Source organism: Lepisosteus oculatus, chromosome 11 (assembly GCF_040954835.1).
Source record: "Lepisosteus oculatus isolate fLepOcu1 chromosome 11, fLepOcu1.hap2, whole genome shotgun sequence".
Lineage (NCBI taxonomy): Eukaryota > Metazoa > Chordata > Actinopteri > Semionotiformes > Lepisosteidae > Lepisosteus > Lepisosteus oculatus.
Genome location: NC_090706.1, coordinates 32,360,778 through 32,384,706, shown reverse-complemented (window position 1 = coordinate 32,384,706; position 23,929 = coordinate 32,360,778). Strand labels below are relative to the sequence as shown.

The following is a 23,929-nucleotide window of genomic DNA, read 5'->3' as shown; positions in this document are numbered from 1 at the left end:
TCCTAACTAAAATTATTATAATCAGTACAGATTTGTAAAAATAAATACATAGCCAGCAGCTATATCACTTTGCAGCTGACAACTGGCAACCCACTGAAGCTCAGCAGTTGGGAGCCTGGCCTGCTGCTGTCTGAGGGACTTCCTGGGAAAGCTAAGATTGCTGTTGGAAGAGGTAGTGGGACCAGTAGGAGACACTCAACATGTGGTCTGTGTGGGTCCTAATGCCACAGTATAGTGACGGGGACACTATTCTGTAAAATAATGACTCTCTGTGATTATTAAAAATCCCAGGGCAGTTCTCATAAAGAGTAGGGGTGTAATCTCAAATGTGTTACGCCTAAAGTTCCCCATGGCCTTTACTGATCTTGGTCTCCTAATAATCTTCCTCTGTGAATTGGCTTCGTTACTATGTTCTCTTCCCCACTGATTGCTGGGGTGTCGTAAGAGTACTGACGTCAGGCTGGTGTTACATGATCCAGGTGTGGGGAGTCCCCATTACCTGTAAAGCATTTTGAGTGGAGCTTCCAGAAAAATGCTATATTAGTGTAAGGAATTATTATTATTATTATTATTATTATTATTATTAATAATAATAATAATAATAATATTACTTTATATAAATAACACATACACAAGTACCAAGAAAAGCAAAATAACAAATTTATTAAGGATAACGAACAATCAACAGTTACATACAGAAAGAAACAGAAAGAAAAGGTTAATTCATGCAGCATGTGGTTTTAAATGCCATGGAAAGAGGCTGGCTTGTTTAAAGGCAAAAAATTATGAACAGTACATCATTAAGATGCAGGATAATCTTCAAGGGTCCAAAGCAGGTGTAGGACATACATAGCTGCTACTCTGGGTTTCATCAAAGGTAATAGTACTGGGGGGATTAGTAAGACAGCAATAATTCCATATTCCCATGAAGTTTTGATTATACATCATCGATTATACAATCATAGAAATAAGCACAAAAACTGAAAAAGAAAGGATTGACTTGATTTTTATGAAAATAACGCACAGCCAAATATATAAACAGTTTGTGCAGTGAAGATATGGGAGGCCTAAATTGTTGCACCAACAATAAAAAGGCAAACAGGAGTGATGAGGTGTCTGCCTCCCATTCTTTTTTCTTCTTTTCTTTGTTTTATATTCCTCCCTCTCACTCATTACTGTTGCACCAAAAGAGTCTAAGACAGCTAGAACATTTGGTGGTTTAAACATTTTCTTTAACACCTCATCTGGCAGATCCACGATACTGTAGCTCATGTACTGATTTCTATTTACATCTTTTTTATTGATCAAATTATAATCTCATTAAATATGCTTGATCAAAATATTATTGTCATATTGATTAAAATAAGTATTTGTAAGTACTCTAAAACAAGACAATTGGACATGTGTCTAATTTTCTAATGTTAAAATTCAAATGACTTGAAAGTAAACGTAGATGTAGCTAAAATGTTCTGAATGCATATGTGAAAACAATCGTACAAGGTGAATAAACCAGGCGACTATTCATTTTTGCTGTTTAATGATCTTGAGTTCAGAATAGGTTACATCTGCTTCATCCTGGTTTTCCTGATTTGGGATGTTTTTCTGTCTGAATCTAACAGCTAAAGAAAAAAAAGAAAATGTGTTTAGTATGAAGAATGTTTTAAATGATTTGTCTTTGAGTTAGGTTTAGGTTTTGGGGCAGATCATCAAGATTTAATTTTAATGAGAATTTGTCACTGATGTATTTTGTACAAAATTAAATTAAAATTAATTGTTAATAATGATATTTTATGCACAACATTATTTTTCCACATTGCTTCTACCACCTGGGTACATTACCAATTGGTACCGTTAAATTAACATGCCTATGGTACGGTTTGAATTGAACAAAAAATCAAACCAGCACACATGTCAGATAATTTCAGGCAAATGATGCTTTTATAATAGATTTTATTCAGTTAATTTTTTAATATAAAGTAACATTAATCTGTAATTTTGCTAAGCAACATTAGTGTGAATGTATATAAAATGCTGTTCCTATTGTTTACAGTAATATATATTATATACTATACATATACTAGTAGAAGGTGAAATACAAACTTGTTAAAATAATTTCTGAAATCATTCTGTTAGAACGATTATATAGAATTGCAGTTGTGGCATGAGGATACCCTTTCAGAGAGACTAAAGACCTTAAAAAAACAAATATGCTTACTTGGAGTTTTCTGTTTTCGAGAGTAGAGGAGAAACATAACTACCGATGAGCAAACAAAAAACATAATCCCAATTCCAATGCACCATCCAAGTCCAGTCACCTGCATTGATTCTTCATCTTTTGAAGAGATGTATTAATTAATGAATTGATATACATTATACTGTATATTTATTACAACATAAATTACTTCAGTCCAAGTATCTCCTAATTTATGTATATATATGACCTTATCTTAAGCTATTTACAAGCAAATATATCTTGAAGATAACCAGAAACAAAACTTTTTTTTTTCTCAACACTCAATAATTAAAGTTCTACATCACCAAAAAGGGAGATAACTAAAAAGTCTGTATCATTATTATCATGAGTAGAGGTTACCTATCTGTCACCATAAAAAATGTGTTTTAACATGAGCATGAACACGTTAACATTAACCCATTATTTGCTGCCCCAAACTTAAGGCAATGAGTTGATTATAAAAGTTACTAAGTGCACAAAGTAACTTTTCAGACATTTTAAATTTAGATACAGTATTGATTTCCCATAGTTTAATTGTTCAACAGTTACAGAAACCAGAGAGTTCTATTACAGGAAATATATGATTTAATTTTTATATTATTTGAGTGTATGATTATGTGATTAATTTAGATTTCTTTTTTTAAATATTGAAATTTTACTTTATTTTTGTAGTTGTGATCATTTAGATTTGTAAAGACAAATAGCAGTGATTCAGCCAATCACAAAAATATTTAAAATATTTTTTTTTGTTTTTATGATATCACAACATAGGTTACTACTACATTAGTAGTAATTATCTATCAGGTGCAAATTGGAATTATCTTACCTGCACAGGTAAATGGAAGAGGTTCACTGTAACGTCGGCTGACATAATTTGAAACGGTGCAGGTTACTCTTCCAGAATAGCAACTTAAACGAAGTTTGTGGTTTTCAATAATGTGAAAAAAAACTGTACTATCCAGAGGTTTAACATCGAAACTCCAGGAGTACAAGGGGTCATCTCCACTCTTAACCAAGCAGTGAAACTCTGATTGTCCATTAGAAGCCTTCATGTATTCTACTACAGGCTGGGACACTGGATCTTTCATGAAAAACAAAAGGGAAATTAAAAGTCATTTTGTTTGAAACCTAGACCTACTAGTCCTACTATGTGCTTATTAATAATTAAATGTCAATTAATATTATTAAGACACTATATTGTGCTGTTCACATGGTTATACCATTTTATTTAGACTGTAACAAACTATGCCTTGCTAAAGTTGGTCAGTATGATGCTGGATGTGTTTTTTTTTTTCCACACAAAGCATTGATTATAAATTAATAAAACCAGTCTTCATAAAAATATGTAACAATATCTTACCCAGAACATTCAGATTATATGTAATTTGGAGGATATTTTTTCCATTTGTGTCAAACAATTTAGCTGTAATCTCTCCAGTATCATTTTTGCTGACATTGTCCAGTCTGAGAGTCCCATTCAAAAAGATTTCACCTTGCCTCCAATAATAGTGAACAGTAGAATTTCTCAACTTGGCCACTCTGAAAGTTTTCATATACCAGTCGAATTCATGGAAGTTTAATTGGGTTCCATTGTCCGCAGTCAGGTAGACTGTACTGCCTGTCGCCACATACAGATTTGGGGAGGCTCTGCTGCCTGCAGCACAGAAAAAAGAAGCAATAGTTAATTGATTTCTTCAATATATAACATTATAGAGAACCCTTTTAATAATAATAATTCAGGCATAAATTAAACAGTAACTTAAATACAAATTCAAAATAAATACCCAATGCTTGATGAGAGGTTATTATTAAATGGAAGAAAACTGCCTCTGAACAACAAAAACCTGCCATAAACCACAGGATTTGGGAATAAGAAAAATTAATTGAATCTGTGCAAATGTTGTACAGGTTGTAGCTATGTCATATATGCTTTATACAACCACTTCTAGTATGCCAGTGATGTGATATAGGCTAATTTCAAGTTATCTGGCTAAAACAAAATAGTATTATAAATACGGATTATACCGTACAGTATGTCTACGCTTAACACTATCAATCTGTAATTTAAAATTACATTGTTCATTTTGAAGTGAATTTGGAACTGCAAAAATAACTTCAGTCATACACATTTATGAAGTAATATATATACAGTATATATACACAATATACTGTACTGTATATCTTAGACCCGGTTATATTTTGAATTTAAATGTGTATAACATAATTCAAAGATCCTCGCTAAATTGAAATATTACTATTATAAATATTTGAATTTAACCATCAACTGAAGCAAAGAGAATGCCAGTGAAATTATTTTATGTATTGCCTATGCCACTTCCAAAATTAAAATTAACTCAGCAAATATTCGTTCATAGTGAAGAAAATGAAGGAATCCGTGTACCTGGTAAAAAGAGAAAGGAGAAGGCGAGAAGAGGCCATGCTCTGTCCATTGTTAGAAGGGTTAGAGGGGATATTAAACAAATTCTCATATGCAAGAATTTATGATGAGTGGAAATTTCAAAACCACAGTCTCAAAGGTGGAATCGTTACTGGGGGTGCTGCCACAGCTGCCCTGCACATTCTCAATGTGTGATTCACTGCTGTGCTGAATGACTCTATATCTAACCATTGCGTTAGTATATATACCAACGTATATACCATAATTTTATATTGGAAGTACATTGAATTATAATTGGTGAGGTATGAATATACCTCAGAGAATTTGATGAGGTATTTGTATCATATTCCACAGGCTTCAGCATGAATTACATCTTAATAATATAAGGTAATGTATAGTCATAGAAGTATTACAGACAAGCCATGCATATCTGACAGACTAAATTACAAGGTACAATGTTAATAAAAATAAAAAATAAGTTACAAAAGAGGATAATATTATCATTTTCAGTAGTCTCATATGTAAACAAGCATTAACTACCTTTAACACCCTGACCCTTAAGTGTGGCCGCATCTTGATTGTATTGCTTTAACATGTTGCTGTTTTGTATATGAACTGGCCTGTTGTATTGATGGCAGCCTGAATGAATGATGCCTCATTGATCAAGCCCTTGGACAAGATAAATTCAGATGAATCTGACACAATGTCATTTATGCATATCATGGCAAAAAAAAAATACAAACCATGGCATAGCTTGTATTGCTTCCAATACTGGCCACACATGCTACTACCCTGTAACTCACAGTAAACCCCCTTCTGATAAGACATATTAATCTGCATACTTCTTTAGAATTTAATTGTATTATAGGAATGTAAATTAATACTGTTAATAGCAGTTAATACTGCTGCCTCATACTGTAGCTCTCTGGAAAATAAATTATATAGAGCATGAGTTTCCTATGGGTGGACTGGTTTCCTCCTACAGTTTATTCCTACAGTTCAACGACATATCTCTAAGACAAATGGAGTCCAAGATAATGCCTTGAAGTGTGATGGACTAACATCCCACTCAGGGTGTAGTTTAGCCTTGTGCCCTGTGCCTTCAGGTTACACCACCGTTTACTGCAGCCCTCTAAGGCTAAAGAGATTATTGAGAATGAAGGGATGGATTAATGATTGATATATTCATTCTACAATTTATATACTTAAAATTATACTTTATGCAGACTAATTTTTACTGACATTTTCTTACATGTCTAATGCAAAGCCGCAGAAAGAGGGCAGGGGCTTTGTGATTTCAAAAGTTTGTGATGTGTTGCTTTTTTCCATTCTCTGCACTAAAATGGTATACAGGAAGAGTATCATTACCTTCACCTTGCTTTTCAATCACCACAAACTGTATGGCTTAAATTCAAATTTGTATTTAATGTGAAAATCTGTTTTTTAAGCAATTACCTTTGCATTTACTGAATGAATAAAGTTTAGAGATTCCATTGTATCAAAATCAACTTCAAATATTTTATCTGTTACTTGCAAATGAAAGAATGCCAGTCCAAACAAAATTGTAGGTACCATTCTACCATTCTAGGTATATCAGTATTGTTAATGAATAAGACATGTTGCTTATAAAATATCAGACACATTAATAAAACATATTTGGGTATTTTGTGTAGTATATCTTAATTTTATCAACTGAGTTGTGTATTTTTGTAAGTTGAGTCTGATGTCACTCCCCTTTACTGTTTATCATAACTGTGTAAGAAAAAGGAAAATGTTGAGAATGTGCTGGGATTTTTCTCAGTTCTAAAATATATGACACATTAAAGATGTAAACACAACCAACAGAAGAATCTAGCATTATTGCAAAAAGTGCATGTACTGTAGGAAAATAACTCTACTCCACAGCTTTGAGAGCAGGAAGATATTTTTTGAACAGCATCAGAAAAGCTATTATTGTGCATCAGTGTTGCTCTTAACTGATACTTCTTTGTTTTATCCTCACTAAAGAGACTAGGGTTGCACCTTACCTTACTTTACACATGTACAGCTATTTCTATTGTAGCTGCAGTATGTTTATGTAGATATGACTACTGTATATGTTTTGAAGACAACTAGACAGATTCAACATCCTCTGAAAAACACAAACATCCATAACTTCACAACTCATATTTTGCCGAAAAGACCTGAAATGCTTTCAGAACCCCAAAGCTTTTGTGAAATACATACAGTAAGCACAAAGGAAGCAGCACTTTTATATAAGGACTATGGCTTCATGAGTCAGTAGCTTGAACATTTGAAAGTCAGGCCATGTCAACGGTTGCAAAAACACCCCCATAGTCACATAATTGTGGACAGGAAACTCACATCCTGTTTTTATTTTTAATCTGACAAGAAACAAGGCTTCTTCTCACGTAGTTAATTATCTTCTTAGACTGACCAAATACAAAGCAAAACATCAAAAACACTTAACTTCCCTTACCTGTTACTCAATAAGTAGTTAGAAGTATTTAAAAACTATTGCAAATCTTTAAAAAGGGCAGGTAGAAAGCACACAAGGCATTGATGCTTATCAAAATATAATTTATTCCTTTTTGAAGTTATATTAATTTACCAACCTGGTTTTTAATGTTTGTTATTGATCAGAAGATCATCAGTAAATCAGTTTTGCTATATATTACTATAGATATTTTAAACCATGTATGCAACACCAAATACTTTAGATACATTCCTTCTGAATCCCAGATTTCAACATATTTTTGCCATTTATGAAAAACTTCTACATTTTATAGGGGTTGCTTTAACACTTAATACTCAAAATGCATATTAAATTGATGAATTATGATAAATTACACCACATATTATAACAATATGTTTTTACTGTGTGGCATTCTTTTTGTTTTACTCCAAGAATCTTTCTCTTGCAGCTTTCTTTTTTATCACTCTAAAAAAACTTCTAATTTCCTAAAATCACTCTGCTGTACCCCTATCTTCAGGGTTCTGTTTTATTTTGAGGGCTGTTTCATTTTCCAGGTTAATGTCATAAATCTGAGGGACAGAGGTACTTCAAAGATTTCCACAAGCAAGATAACAGAGTTTTAAGGTAGCAGCTGAATCTAATGGTAAGGACTAATTGAGAGGTAATAATTAAAAGATACAGAAATCATTACTTTACTTAAAGTCTTCCAAATTATAATACATTTTATTTGTGCCCTTGAAAATTGGTATGAGAGTTGATAAACCATGATTATTAATTTTATTAATATGTTACAGCAATGTTTTTTTTTTTCTAAAACATGACAGATGTACCTTTAAGTGAGAATGGCCTAATGGGATATGGTTTCAGTATATACAGTAAGAAGGAGGAACTGTTCAGAAAAGGATGAGCTATAGTAAGAGGTCAGCTGCTAAAACATTCTTTAAAACAGATTCTAAAAGAGACTTTGAAAAGAAAAATCTTTAGTTTAGTTAAAATACTACAAATCTGGAGTACAGCTTTTTGGAAGAAGCTAGGTCACAACTGATATAAGACATTTCATTAATAAGAAGATCTTTAGTTGTGATCAGTTAAACATACTGATGTGCCATTAGGTTTGCAAAGTTAAATTGAAAATGCAAGCTGACCCCCCCTCTGCTCCCCATTCTAAAACTTTAGAGTAGATGTATAGTAAATGTGCTTTGAAAGAATGTGCATAATATGATATTGTTTTAAAGAGCTTAGAAATATAGCAATATTTAAAAAACATCAAATTGAATATTTTGCACAGCTAATATCAGTAATCAGGCTTTAACATTTAAAGCATTTTTAAATTCACAAACAGTTTGATAAAGCTAGGGAATTAAGGCAACTTTTTGTGATCAACTCCTCCTCTAGGTGCTAACCCAACTCAGAGTAACTGTGTTAATAAATGAACCGCTCTGCTGGAGTGGAGGGGGTGCAGTATCTGCCCATCCTCATTCTCATTTTGAAATACCGGGGTTGTTGCTGTTGCTGAGTTGCAAACTAAAAATGACTGAAGATTCCAAACTGAGTGGGTTAAAAATAACTGGAAACAAAAAAATAAATAAAAAACATGTTTCTTTACTGATTGTGATGCGTGCCATTGCACTGTGGAATCTTTACATACATTAGGTCTTAGGTCAGTTTAGTCAGCTAACTTAGTTCTAGAGAAGAAATGCTTTTGTGTTTCTGAAAATAGCAATGTGACACATGAGGACAGGTGTGGGCAATCAGCTATTGCCCTAGAAATAAAAAAAATGTTGTTGACTGTCCTGTCACTTTGTTGCCTTAGCGATCCGTATCGTAGCATAGACTACTGTATCCGTCCCGCTTTGTTCCAGCTTGAATGGTCTCGTGCATGGGTCCCCCTCGTCTACAAAACAAATAAAAACCTGATATCAAGAATTCGACAAGATCAATAAACCTATTTAAAGACAACCAGCTATTTTGTCACAAAGGTTTTCTGTACAAAAAAAACTCAGGAAACCATTTTTAAAGTGAAACTTCTATACTGGTATTTTCTAGAACATGGTTGATGCACAGAGCATGAAACAGTGTTTGTGATTCAGTGATAACTACCTGAAATCAGTATATCAATGACTGTTCCAAAGTACTGCATATCAAAACCTGCAAATTATACTCAGAGCTACACTTGTTTTCTAGGACCTCAATCTCTGTGTGGTACTAAAGTAGATTGAAAAGATAAGGTCAAAAACAACGATACCTACCTGATTGCTTGTGGCCATGTTTCTTCACACAAAAGAAAATAACAGCAAGAGCAATGGTGACCACTGTCCCAGCAGCTGCAACGGTTATCACCATGTACAAAATAAATCCTCTCATTCTGTCTGGAAAATCATAGGATAGTATTTTAATTCTCCATTCCATCATGGCTTTCACACAAATATTAGCAATTTACTCCACAGTTAAATGAAATTAGGTGTTTGATCCATGTATCCCCCATTGCCATAAAGATTTTAGGACGCTGCCTTATGCTGTATTATTTCTCCCTATTCATAATATTCTCGCTTTAGAAAAGCATCACTGATTATTCTAAATAAAATATAATATATACAAGGGATACCTCAGTTGTACTAATTAATGTGTCTTCAATTGAACCATTAATTTATTCAGCCATACTACAAACATAAATACATAAAATTTTAATTCTAAGTAATTCATACTTTACTTAAGGGTGGTATTTTTTGTCATATTGACAAACCCTTCACCTTAAAAACTGAGATATACACTTTCTAGGGCCTGTAAATTATCAGCTTTTTATATTACTCTACTTACTTTGAGTTCCACAGTCGAAGCAGACATGGGCATGCTCTTGGTTTTCAGCATTGTTTTTCACCTCACAGGACAGAGAAACATTTTCATCCTCTAGAAGTGTTCCATTGAGCCTACACTCAAATATTAAATCCACTTCAGTCTTCACTGAGCACTTAAAGAACACTGTCTTGCTTTTCAGAAAATTGTAAATCACCACAGACTTAGGCAATGCTAGGTCTAAAAACAAAAAAAAAATCCAACTCAAGATTACTCCAACTCCAGACTTCTGTTGTAAGTTTTATTTGTAATGATGAGAACAAGTGATTTGTAACTATAAATTTACAATTTACATTCACTGTAAACTAGAAAATGCCTAGAAAATGTAGTTTATAATTGGGAAGATAGATAAATATTAAATATTACTGTGATTGTATTGTTGTTTATTTGTTATTGGAGCTACCCTCTAAAGATGTATTACTCTATACTGTATATTACTGGTAATGTCAAAGTAAGACGTCTATGCTGTCTTTACAGTATTTATTTTCTAAATACTTTCTTTGGACTTTCCAAGGGTCCTTATATTGCTCAAGGAGTATGTGAAAATTGCAACAATGCAGAACATTGTTCTTACTCATTTAAACTCATTCCTGATCACTGAACTAGAAAAGCAATGAAACATTTTGCTGAAAATGCTTTGGACATTTGCATTAGACAGTGCATCTGTGTTCTATAGTTTTCCAAATTTAAGATCTCTCATTCATAACCATGTTGTACTCTAAAAATCACATCTCACCTTGTGGTAGTTCATAGACAGGTCTACATTCCGAGTGTGTTCCATTTTTGAGAATGACATCCATACTAGATTGCTCACATTCTAATCGTGTTCCATTTTTGAGAACATCCACACTACAGTGTCCAACATCACTCTTCAAGCACAAATGCAACATAAGTGTCTCATTTGGAAAAAGGTTTGTTTTGTTTTCATAATCGCCATAGGATTGTGCCGTAGTATTATCATCAAGCATAGCCACAGAATTGTTTCCGTTTTTCCGGAAAATGCAGGAAAACTCTGACACATTGAGTCGGACATGAGGAAATCCTGGGCTTCCTAAGACTACATGGAGACATGAGACAAGAAAGAAAAACTAGTTTCTTCTTAAATATTTTTGCAAATTTATACATTTTGCCACTTACTAACTGTATCAAAAATCATCTTTTTACCAGTTTAATTTGGCATTGGGTCATGAGTGTAAAATCACCTCTTTGCCAAAGCACAATATGGCTGCTGACTTTTTAAAATATAAAAAGCAATGACTAAAGTAAAATTAATGTGGGATTCCAGCACTGTAGGTGTAAGCCCTTTGAAAACCCATTTAGATTTCTACCACTGTAGCTGTTCAAGATAATAAAATACTTCACTTCTCTATAGGGAATCGGGAATAATTCACCTGATAATGAATTAATAAAGATAAAATGTCATGCTAACAAATTTTAATTAAAGCACAAATACAAATGTACCATTTATGAAAAGAACTCACCAGACAAAAAGCTGAAGCAAAAAAGCATGACCAGAAGACTGCAGTGGAAAGTCATGTTCTCATTTACAGTCTGTCAATGCCAAAATGAGGGAATGAATATAGAATTCAGTGTGCTGAGAATTTCAACATGGAAGTTTCCGAATGTGTTCTAATTTTATGAGGCTCGTCTCAGTACCTGTTTAGGTTTCTATATAAAATCAGCCACTTTTACTCAGGCTCTGCTTATTTTACTCAATTCTGTTCAATTGACATCATGCAAATGAGGGGGAGACAGTAGCTTACATATCAGGCATATTGTTCATGTGCTTTTTTTCTCCAAAAAGTTGAGAAATTTGTTGCACATGGTGACCAAATTAGAAAGAGCAGTAGCTTTTGTGTATTTTTATCTTAGAAAAACTCGAAGCTTGAATCTACGCATTCTATTAATGACATCTTCCCTTCTTAAAGGAATCTTAGCCTCCCTTGAGCTGTGTCACTCTCTTTGCATGTCTTAGAATGGGTGCTAACTGTATTATTCATGAGCCTTTAATTACATATCTCATCTACCAAGTCATATGTTCTGCATGTGATATTGTTCTGAGAAATCTCTTTTTTTTATTGCACTTTGACTAAAAAGAGGAAAGTAAAACTCATTCTTTTTCAACATGCGCTCATCTTCATTTTTAAAATGACCTTTGCAAATTTATTTTGATGAACAGAAGAGAGCAAATTTACTCTAAAAGTAGAAAAACAGCAAAAACAATTTAAGCATGTTACAAAAACAAGTGAAGGCCATTTGGGGCATGTGGCTTATTTGGTTGCTACTGTAGCATCTAAGTGACCCAATCACCCAAAGTGATTTTGTGCAGCTACTTTTCAAAAGGCTATTGAACACCAGCTTCAGAAAAACATGGAACCTCAGAAACATCATTCCAGAATCCTACAGAATACGCAACCATTATCCAGAAGCTGCAAATCCTAGTGAGTCTATTCTGGAAGAATAGGGCACAAGGCAGAACTGCCCTCCACCTGGATATCTTAGGGTAATGTGAGGAAACAGCAGCTCCAGCAGAAAATTCAAGTCCAACACTGAATCAGACCCAGAACTGAACTCGTACCACATTAGCTGAAAGGCAGCGGTGCCAACCTTAATGCCAGGGAGCCAATAGTGAGGAGCAGCTCCACCAGCTCTTCTTCGTATTGAAATAGTCAGGAGTCAAATCTACAGGACATGCAGGGGAATGATGCAATAGCCTAGCCTGGTGAGTACATTCGACGTAACTGTAAATAAACGTTACATTACCAGAATATTGTACAGTACTAAATGATCAATAAATAATACTTTTCTTCATTCACCACCATAGTGTATAACAATTGTTTAGCAGGATATATTGAAATTCAGAGATCCTGAAGTAGGGAAAAATGTTCCCACTTGTGTTGTAATAGATTACAATTGTTATACTGTATAATACAAAACGTGTCAATAGAAAGTTATACTATCACATGCTATTGTCATAACAGTTTTTAAATAAAGTCCCTGGAAAAATTCAACTTGACAGACAGGAGCCAGGCAGATGTCATTTTCCCTGACAGTTTGCTTAATTCAGTCAGATATATTTGGACTGTCTATGGAAATGTATTGAATAGAAACAATGTAAGCTGTGAAAGAAAGACAGACTTTAGTCTTACTGATGATACTGTATGTATTGGTAACATAACCAACGAGTTGCAACATTGTAAAGCAAATAAATGAACATTATAATATTATTATAATTACAATACATGATCTTATTGTCATACTAAAATAAATTTTAATTCTCAGGCTGCAATAACTGAACCTTTTCTGTCTTGAGCAGAAAAGACAATAGATAAATACTTGATAGATATTTTATTGTCCACTACTGTTGAAATGTGTCTTTGGCTTCTCCCATAAAAGTACAAAATACAAAAACAAAACAGTAAAATCACATGAAGTACAGTACATTACATCACAAAAGTTTGTGATACATTAATAGACTACATTAACATACATTCATTGAGCAGGGACAAAAGATAATATAACTATAAATATCTTTATTTGAATTTGGTACCCTGTACAGTCTACCTGATGGGATCACTATGAATTGAGAATGGAGCGGGTGTGTAGAATCATCTGTGATGCTCTTTGCCATTCTGAGGACTGTATTATGATATACAGTAAATTGTTGAGCTGGGGCTGCTGTTTCCCAATAATTGTTTCTGCCATCTTAGAACATGGACACAAATACACATAAAACTGACTGTGTAGCACAGAAATGAGAGAGAGAGTAAGTGTCATATCCCTGATTACAAAATGGATTCCATAATCCAAAACTGCTTTGTATGATTAAATCTCAAGATCAATCCCTTTCAAACCAGTATTTATATTTCTGTATCACATAGAGCGTTACCAAAAACATATGTGTATTTTTGATGAGACACAGTGAAATGAAGCTTGAAAATAATAACGAAATAGCCTATGAAACTGCTACATAGCCCAAATGTTGGCGTGCATGCTTTAAATGCATGCTTTAAATGTTTGGCGTGCTTGCTTCAAATGCAAGGGATGATTTTTTATCCTAGTTCATCATTGCTGGCATTTGGATCAAAGGTTTTAATTCCACATAACCTGAAATTAGCTGGTACATTTTATTTTACAAGTTTACATTGGTCTCCTCTGCATTCTCCTATAAAGAAAAAGAGACAGTTTCAGAATTCAAAGCTACATTTCAGTATATACAGTACTGTTTACTACATACTGTGCTCTTTAAACTTGAGCAGCTAATCAAATAAGAGGGAATGCCACTGACCAGGAGCTTTAGGTTAAATTATTCCATGTCCCTGTGTTTTGTATTTATTACTTATCCAATTGACTTCAGAAAACTAGATTTCTATTACAAGAGACTTTATAATTGGTTTTGAATTAATATTTGTTTACCAATATATTACACGTAAGTACTATTATAGTGTTTTCTTCTTTAGGAAAGAGATGCATACATCAAACTTGTTTACCACTGTAGTTGTCCAGAAAATGTCTTTATTTAGACAGGAGGTGTACAGTACTTACTTTGTTTTCCTATTTTTTAGACAAACCAGCACAAAAACAGAGATTGTGAGGAAGACCAAAACCATACACAAGTGACACATCAGATAAACTGCCATTTCACTAATCAGACCTGAGAAGAAAGACAAAATCAATCCAAATGCCCTAATTAGAACAGCTATGTTATTTTCTTTCTCATATACTGTAGATGCAATGATATACTGTACACAACTGTATACAACACTGACATGTCCTGATCTGAACTAAAGCTAAGCTACAGTTCACGGTATAACCATGTGACATTGACCTTTGTCAAACGTACATTTATGAAGAGCAACTCATGAATTGCTAAAAACAGAAAAAATAATGGGATACCTGATTAACTACTTAATGCAACAGGATATCCTGACATGGTGTATAATAAGCAAAATATTTTATTGTAAGCTTACACCTCTCATTAAGCTTAGAGATGTAGTCCAAATATTAATACAACAATATTAAATAATTGAATTACATCAAGATATATTTAATATTTTCTTCTATTTTTCAAATATATTGAGATGAGTACAATTCATTATACTGTACCTTCTTGTACCAAACAGAAATAATCAATTTTCCCATCAGGGTTGCAGACTGTATGAATATTTTTGTCTAGAGGCGTGGAGTCTGAAAAAGCAAAAGAAAATCAGTGAATCTGCATCCTATTTCTGAAGCACATACCACAGACTTTCTGAAAATCACTATGATATTGAAGACCTCCCCCAAAATAATTCCTTGACTGTTTTTTTCCAACTGGTACCTGCAGATTTACTGATTTTAGTTTGTCATCTTTGGGGTGATGTACCTGACTTTTTCTTCTTTTCTTTCTTTTCTTGCAATACCGTATACAGTATATCATTATATTTTGGGTCCAACAGTGATCGATTTTTCTTGTTGTGCTTCTAACCATTGATATTTTTATCTCTAAGAACTGTGATGTTATTGTACAGGCAACAGACAACTTTCCATTAGTGGTTGTTGTCTGCAATATAAAGTTGTTTTGAAAATTTCTCTTTTATGATTCCTAAAACGTCTTAATCTTCCTAAAGCACTGAAACCAATTTAACACTTTCTGTGGCTCTGGAATTTGGGTCTTTCGTTTATTTGTCACTTAGTTCAGTGGTTATCTGTGAAAATGTGAACTTAGCTTTCCAAACCTCCATATGCAGGGGTTTTTCTAGAGAAGTAGTACTATATAATAATATAGTAGTATTATCAGTACACTGATAATAGTAAGTGTAATTATCAAATGTCATTACAACATTCCTTTTAGCAATATTGTCCACACAAGTAATAATAAATGCTTACCATTTATATACAGTTTAAACACAATTTTGTGTTTTGTACCATTTTTATAGAAAAAGTCTACACTGTAAACTCCTGAATCATTTTCCTGTATTCTGTCCATAATCATTGTCCCATTACTGAAGATCTTCAACCGATTTTTATAGTTTCCATTGTAAGAAGGGAAGGCTGTCTTGAACTGTGCCACAGAGATGTCTCCTTTCATCCATTTTACATCATAGACATTTTCACCCCGGCCGTTGACCAAAGACAGAGAAACTGATCTGCCAAGGGATCCATAAACTGGTGGACGCTGTTCATTATCTGCAGCACAACATATTGAAAGTTATAATCAGCTTTCATAGCCCAAATGTATTACAGTTCTGGATTTAAAATTCACTATCTAGAAATCCCAAACTAATTTGTATGACCTATGCAAATACCTTTAAATACTGAGAGCCATTAAACGTCAACCAAAGTTTAACAATGTACATTTGCATTCGGGTAAGATAACTTACAAATAACAAACAATTGTACAACTCCATGGTGTGTATGTTTTTTTTCCACATCTAATATATCCCAAGAATATGGTCCTGTGTCTGGCTCTTGGGCATTATCCAGTCTTAGTGTCCCATTTGGGAAAAGCACAATTCCAGTTCTGTTAAAAGTGTAATAGTCATGATCTTTAAGGGTGGCCAGCAGATTGTCCTCCCTTTTCCAAGTAATGTGAATATTGGAGGGCAGTCTGACTTGCTGCACGTGGAGAAATACTGAACTCCCCTCTTCTCCATCCACACTGTCAAACTTGCTGTTCTCTGAGGGGAAAGCATAGGATCACCACTGTTAAAAAAAAGGATCAATACTGACAGGAGACTGTAATAACATTGAATATAATATTCTTATATATTTTGTGCAGAGCAAAAAAAATGGTAGACATCAGGGTTGATCTTAAACCTTCTTGTTTGACGAGAATAAGATATACAATCATACACTTGCTTATATGCCTCTCCTATAAATGAAGACAATGAGCTTCAGGCGCTACTTTTGTCTATGAAAGACTTAAAAACTCACCAAGCAGGAATAAACGATAGCTTTCCCTATGGCCCATTCCGTCTGTCTGCTCCAAAGTATATGTTCCCTCATCCATTGCTTCTGTTCTGTCGAGCCTGAGAGTTCCATCTGGAAAGAGTTCTGCTCTGCCATTGTAAGCTTCATGAAGCCGGACCTCCGAGTTTTTGAGACTAGCCACCTCCAAGCCATTCTTCTTCCACACAACGCCCGAACTCCGCAAGTGGTTCCCCTTTCTTAGATACAGGAACACAGAGCCATATAGGATGCCATAAACTGGTGGAACTGAAATAGAATAAATAACACCTTGATTTTAAAATTTTTTTTATAATTTTATGTGTCATTTCTGAATTACAGTGCACAAACAGCACTACAGTGGGAATAACATTTTCTTTCTTCTAAGGGCTGTGAAGTGATTCACATGTAAATATTGTTTAGATACTTCAGGCACCACAAAAGCAATGAAACATACTACAGTAATATAAAGTATTATAAATTCAACTTTTAGATTTGTATACACATACTGTATTTTGATATTAATATGAACTTATACTTAGTTAAAGGGTAGAAAATGGCAAATTATTCTTAGTTCTGCTTCAACCTCCTGATCAGTTATGTAATTTTTTATCCAGAACAAGTGCTATCACATACAGTAGTTGTTATGAATATATTTACATCCTCAAATGTATTTAGACAGTCAAAAAAACATGACAGTGAATTGATATTCTTTTTAAGTCGATAAGCACTTTCACATGTTTTCTTTCTTTAAAATAGTTTTTATGCTCGAGCTTTGAATTCTGATCAATTTAATTTCTGTTTAATTTTTGTCTTTTTCTGACAATTGTTTTATTATACATCACCATAAGATAGTGTGCCACAAAATGCACTATGATTAGAAGATACATTGTATTATATAAAGTAATGTTTCAAAAATCTTTGTTTCATCATGATCACGTTTACAAATCAAATTGATAACACAAACGATGAAATACCCCTCACTCACCTCATCTGCAGCGTGCCAAAACAGTGAAACTCAAGAGGATTCTATACTTTGTAATCTGAAATTTCTACACTAGTTAAGGTTACTGAGAGAAAATGATCAGAGGTTGGACTTATGCTTGGGTTGTGTATCGCACAATGTGCCAGTAAAAGATAAAGTTTGAGTTTGTAACAAGTTTGTGAAGTGGCAAGAGAGACAACTCTCTGTAATCCTTACAGTACACTCAAATTATGAAAATAAAATGATACACAGTATTACTCATCTACATGAAAAAGGGGGAAAAAAATCCTGCGTTGTGACTTACCAGTTACGACAATACAATATGTTTCTCTATGTACAAACTTGCCATTGTTATAAATTTCCAACAAGTAATTTCCTGAATCACTTTCCATTGCTCCATCAATTCTGAGAGTCATATTAGGATAGAATTGGGATCTACGTGTATAAGTCCCGTAATACTGAGGAAGAGAGCTTTTATATTTTACCACCAGCTTATCATCTTTCTTCAATGTGTAGTCATCAGTGCTCATATTGCCTCTTCTATTTAGATGTAGAAAAATTGAGCTGCCAGTCTTAACATGTGTCTCTTCATTGGCCTCTGTTATAAGAAGCATATAAGTGAGGATTCTATTTCTTTAGCAAAGACAAAAGCACTGTTCCATTTTTCATACATTTTAAACCTGAAAGTCTTTTTCAAACTTTAAAAATTATTTGAAAACATAAAGTCAAATGTTTAAATTAATAAGTAGTAACTGTTTTTAAAATAATAATTGAAATATTAGATGTATTCAGTCAAACAAAGTACTTTATATTATTAAATGTATTATTTTTTCATGGTATATGAATACAGTAAATATTCCCAAAAGTGTATTAATTCTTTGTACACAAAAGGTATCTTCTACATTTTGTCTAAAATAATTAACATTATCACACCTAACAAGGCGGAGATTTTATGTTTAAAAGAAGACAAAATAGTTGATTATATTTACAGATTTGCCAATATTGCATGATTATACATATCTTCATAGTTTCAGCAGGTCATATTATTTAAGAATATGGTATTGTTGTTAATTTCATAATTCATATAATTTAAATAAAATATAAAAATTAAACAAACCTTTGAACCTTTTGATTTTATTTATGATAGAAGATGATAAACCTTGCACTTTATACATGAGGCATATTCTTACACTTAAACTTGTAAGATGTTTTTAATTAGAAAGTACAGTACCTTACCGGTTAAAAATCTGGAAAAAGTCCAACAATAGACACCAAAAACACAGAGGTATAAATTCATATTTAGGTGCCACTGAGTGTAGCATTTACTGTGTAAAAGAAAAATATCGAAGAATAAAAATGCATTTACTCTTTGCAGATATGGCACAAATTGTAATAGATACACAATAGAAAACAATGTGACCACCCACTCTTAGAATTCATAGTCCTGGGTGTGCTAGGGTATGCTTTGTGGGTCCATATTTATTAACAGAAACAGAATATGCATGAGTTTAAATAGATTTCTGTTTAACAGGCTGTTCTAAAATAAAAATGAAAATGTGGTTAGACAAATACAGTTGAAGTCTTCCTGTAAAATACCAAATATGCACTACTGTGTGATCAGAGATAAGATCATAGGATAAATTATTTGGCAATGTGAATTTGATTCTACAATGTGCTGAAAGTTTATAATGAACTGTATAAAATGGGTGAAAATGAATAGTGAATAATAATGAATCACTTTACAATGAATTCTTCTTTAAGACTTCTGTTTGCATTTTACTGTAAATATAATCTAAAATGTTGCCAATTTATGGCAACATACCAAGTGATTTTTAGTTTTGCTTCTTCTAAGAATGTTTATCCAGAAACAAAGAAAAATCCTCAATTTAAGAATACATTTTCAGATGCAAAGAAATGCTTGGATTGATTTTTCACCAAACGAGTGGTGTCAGCAGATTACTGAAACCAGGACTTCCCAGGCAGTGTCTGTCAGAGAAAAGTAATTTGTTACATTGAGACTTGAATAAACTGGTCCAACATACCAGTTTATTCAAACTAAAACAATATGTCTTTAGGAACTTATTGATTGGGTCACATTCAATGTGACTTTGAATTGAATACTCATCCTGAAAGCATCAACAGTTTCTGATAAAGTAGAAAGAGGAGACAAAAACAATTTAGCACCAATACTTTTTGTTCATATCTTTTGCAATTTCATCTTTTCAGTATTGTATCACAAAATGGACACTAGGTGTCAGAATAATCACATCAAAATCCACTTTTGTGGCCTACAGGTAATGAACACTGTATACAATTAAATGCAATACTCTTTATACTGTATTAATAGAATGTACTTTTAACATCATAAAAAGATGACTCTGAAATACTTTATGAGCTTTCCAATAATTAAACAAATGATTTATCTATAATGTAATGGTATCAACCAGAATTAAGTCAACATTTTACAAATGACTTTTAAATATTAATATTTAGTACACTGATATAATAGAATTATAAAAGAGCACTGCACTCCATAATAAAAATAAACGGAACATAACATTTTACATGAAGCACTTAATTAAAACTTTCAAACAATATCATATAGAAGGTCTTTCTCCAGCTATCATTTCAGATGAACAGAAAATATAGCTACTATGGAAATCAAAGTTAGATATGCAAATAGAATTTAAATTTCTTTAGTTTATTTTTTACATTTTAGGGTTAACACCATTTTATATCAATGTGGCAATTGATTTAGAGAATTAAATGCCAAAGTTATTATATATAAATGGGTAAAGATGGAAATTTAGAAATGGGTTCAAACTGGTTTGAAAACAAATACCAGATCTTTATGGGCAAGTTCTTAATGATTGTGGTGTGTTGAAAGATGGATAGGAGGACCCTTCTGATTTACTGAGATGAGAAGTAATCACAAAAATGCCATAGAAACCAGTACTTCTTAATTCTTAGTTTAGACAAGCAGTCAACAGAAACTTCTAACACAATTTGAAATGCTTTTGTACTTACACTAAAAATAAAAGCTTCAATCAGCAATGCCGACTGATTGTGAATAAGGGTTTCATACTGCAAGAACAATTTGTTTTATGACACATTTCATAATCAGATTCAAATTGGCATCAGTAGCTTCATACAAACTGTAGAATATATTAAGTATTTTACAGTTAAAATTAATGAATGAATACATAAATGGCATGAAAATAAATGCAATTATTGAAAAAAATATATATTTAATTTGGGAAACATGTTATGACAATATTGGACCTGCCATTGTGATGTTCCTTTGAATTTCTGTTTCTTCTAACTAGCCAGGAATCTTACAGCCTTCAGTCAGCTCTCTAAGCAGAAAACTGGAGTCAGGTAAAGGTCAGGGGTACAAAGCAGCACTCTGTATCACATGCAAATTGTGTCAAGGTAAGACCAAGCAAAGGGGCAGAGGGCAATAAAATGTAATCTTTATAGCCTGTCATAATCAAACTTTCCATAAACTATACCTTTATAGCCTGGCTTTAGTTAATGATTCAACTGGCAGGTGACAGAGATCCTCAGATATTTCAAAGCTCATCATGAAAAAAACATCACCTTCTTTCTCATGGGAATATATTCACAGAGTACAAAACCACAACACTGCCATGATTTTGAAACCTTTATTTTCCTCTTTCTTGTTTTCTGTTTTCATTCACTAATACAAAGTTTTATTTGTAAACATTTTTCTAACATGAAACTAGTAGCTCTTTCTAAAATCAGTTTCATTTTATCTGCACGCATTTTCTAACACCACTCTAATGAACTCTTTCTGTAGTTTAACACTGAGCTCATTTATGCGTGCTCTCCTCAGTTCTCCTAATGACTCACCACAAATTTTAGATGTCAACCTTATATTTCTAACCTAATATTACTTTTGAAGATATGATATAAAGAGTGTAACAGTGCATGAGCAACATAGCAATAAAAAAGAGCATTATTATTAATAATAATATATTGTTTTACGTTTTGTGTCTGTAGGGAAAACAAACTCATATAGCAGTGTCCTTGCAAAAGCAGAAAAGCAAACATAATCCGAACATGAACTTGATCATTTGTGGTGAAATATGATTTGAATGTCAAAGAACAGCAGATAAAATGCTGAGAAAAACCCTCTGAGTTCTAAAAGGAGCAGTGTGTGTCGTAATATTACCTCAAGAAGAAACATCAAAGTGTAACCTTTCAAACTTAACTTCTCAAGTGACTAGAATGAGCTGGAACAAGCCGTAGATGTTGACCATTTCCTAACCACAGCAATCTGCCTGTAAGATCGTTCTTCTCAAAGTGGGAAAAAAGAACAAAAGGCTGAAAAAATCTTGTGATGAATGTGTGCAGTATTCAAGGCTTTTCTAATAGAATTGTGCATTGAATGTGCATTTCTAATTTCTAGATAGTAATTTTCAAGATTCAGAACTTTTGGTTTATTTATTTGGATTTATGATAATATCTTGATATGTTAGATTGTTAGATTGTAGTCAGTAAATCATCACATACAAGTTTAAGAGAAAAGACAGTGCTATATCACCTGCAACTCACAACTGGCAACTCACTGAATTAAGCGGGTGTGAGCCTGGTCAGTACCTAGATGGGAGACCTCCTGGGAAAAACTAAGGTTGCTGCTGAAAGAGGTGTCAGTGGGACGAGTAGGGAATGCTCACACTGCAGTCCTAACACCCTGAATTAGTCACAGGGACGCTATACTGTAAAAAAAAGTGCTTTATATGAGATGTTAAACTGAGGTCCTGACTCTTCATGCTCATTAAACATCCCAGTGTGTTTCTTGAAAAAAGTAAGGGTGTAACACTGGTGTCCTGGCCAAATTTCCCCCTGGTCTTCATCCATCATGGGCTCTTAACAATCCCCATCTATGAATTGGCTTCATCACTCTGTTCTCTTCCCCAGTGATATACTGAGCATACTGATGCACTTTTGCTGTTGTCACGTCATCCAGGCAGAGGCGACACATTGGTGGTGGTGGAGGGGAGTCCCCATTACCTGTAAAATGCTTTGAGTGGAGTGTCCAGAATAGTGCTATATAAGTGAAAAGATTTATTTTCTTTTGTGTTTACAACAGTTGCACGTTTAAGAGGTCCAGCACTATTTCGTGACAGGGGCCTTAGAGCCATCGAGATTACCTCTGTAGAGCTAAGTGAATACATGCACTGTAGATTGCTGAACATAGTTTAATTCAGTTTCATATTACTGCATATCTATTTTTTTTTAAATTCAGAAATGCTGTAATCTTCACCTCCTGAGAGAATGCTAATATTATGCTTCACACCTGCAGGTCAGCAGGTTTCTTGTAACCACGGTAACTCTTCCCTTGCCAGCAGACGAAATCAGTGCAAAAGCAGTAATGATCTCTAAAAGGTACCAAAGAAGTGAAGCTCCAAAGTCAAGTGAGGATCCTTATTTCCTATGAATGTTTCTATCAGATGGTGAATTTCTTGTTTAAATGTACATTAATTTTATCCGAGAATAACAAATTACAAACCTGATCATTTGCTAGTTGATATTTTTTAATTGATGTAATACCAATTAAATTTTATTTTATAAATAGAGAATAATAAAAAAACAAAAATGGAAACCTCTCTTAAAATCTCTTTTTGTTAGTATACAGTAGATATGAATAACAATTACTCACTTTATAAATTTACTGTTTTCAATATACAGTATATTAAGACAAACTGTTGGCATGTTCCTGTGACACACCCATCTTTCAGAACCATTCCACTTTTCCATATGGCAAATTCCACATCTCCTAACAGGAAGCTGGGCACGGGTTAAAAGGGAGGTACTGTATGTTACTTTAAGATGCAGCTGTCCACAAAGTCATACATCTGACAATTTGCCAAAATGTTTTTTGGCTCCTCTTTGTTTTGATCAGGTTAATTTACTCATTTGAAATACAGATGAAAAATGTCCATTTTCCATATAACTCCACACGTTTAAGAAAGCAAACTTTGGATGTCTTGGAGTCAACACTCAATATTACTTTACAAACAGTACATTTGT

General features: G+C 33.4%; 3 protein-coding genes across 6 annotated transcripts; all 3 read right to left on the bottom strand.

Annotated features, from left to right (window-relative positions):
• Positions 1 to 643: 643 nt before the first annotated feature.
• Positions 644 to 4,700, bottom strand: LOC107077691 (T-cell surface antigen CD2-like). Its single transcript, XM_069195562.1, has 5 exons — positions 4,635 to 4,700; positions 3,594 to 3,887; positions 3,060 to 3,314; positions 2,216 to 2,332; positions 644 to 1,619 (listed from the first exon to the last, which is right to left on the bottom strand). Exons 1-5 carry the CDS (start codon positions 4,681 to 4,683, stop codon positions 1,522 to 1,524), a joined length of 813 nt encoding a protein of 270 aa, XP_069051663.1. The 5' UTR covers positions 4,684 to 4,700; the 3' UTR covers positions 644 to 1,521.
• Positions 4,701 to 8,134: 3,434 nt separating this feature from the next.
• LOC107077672 (uncharacterized) lies at positions 8,135 to 11,496 on the bottom strand. Its single transcript, XM_015349690.2, has 5 exons — positions 11,442 to 11,496; positions 10,697 to 11,017; positions 9,925 to 10,140; positions 9,357 to 9,476; positions 8,135 to 9,001 (listed from the first exon to the last, which is right to left on the bottom strand). The coding sequence occupies exons 1-5, from the start codon at positions 11,494 to 11,496 to the stop codon at positions 8,904 to 8,906; spliced, it is 810 nt and encodes a 269-aa protein (XP_015205176.2). The 3' UTR covers positions 8,135 to 8,903.
• A 1,799-nt stretch (positions 11,497 to 13,295) lies between these two features.
• On the bottom strand, positions 13,296 to 19,328 carry LOC107077668 (carcinoembryonic antigen-related cell adhesion molecule 3-like). 4 transcript variants are annotated; one of them, XM_015349681.2, is made up of 8 exons: positions 19,109 to 19,328; positions 18,177 to 18,470; positions 16,876 to 17,157; positions 16,323 to 16,619; positions 15,829 to 16,128; positions 15,067 to 15,147; positions 14,506 to 14,614; positions 13,296 to 14,125 (listed from the first exon to the last, which is right to left on the bottom strand). In XM_015349681.2, exons 1-8 carry the CDS (start codon positions 19,167 to 19,169, stop codon positions 14,101 to 14,103), a joined length of 1,449 nt encoding a protein of 482 aa, XP_015205167.2. In that variant the 5' UTR covers positions 19,170 to 19,328; the 3' UTR covers positions 13,296 to 14,100. The 4 variants fall into 4 exon arrangements, with proteins under 4 accessions (XP_015205167.2, XP_015205169.2, XP_015205168.2 ...); XM_015349683.2 differs by having other exon boundaries at positions 19,104 to 19,185; XM_015349682.2 differs by lacking the exon at positions 14,506 to 14,614.
• Positions 19,329 to 23,929: the final 4,601 nt, after the last annotated feature.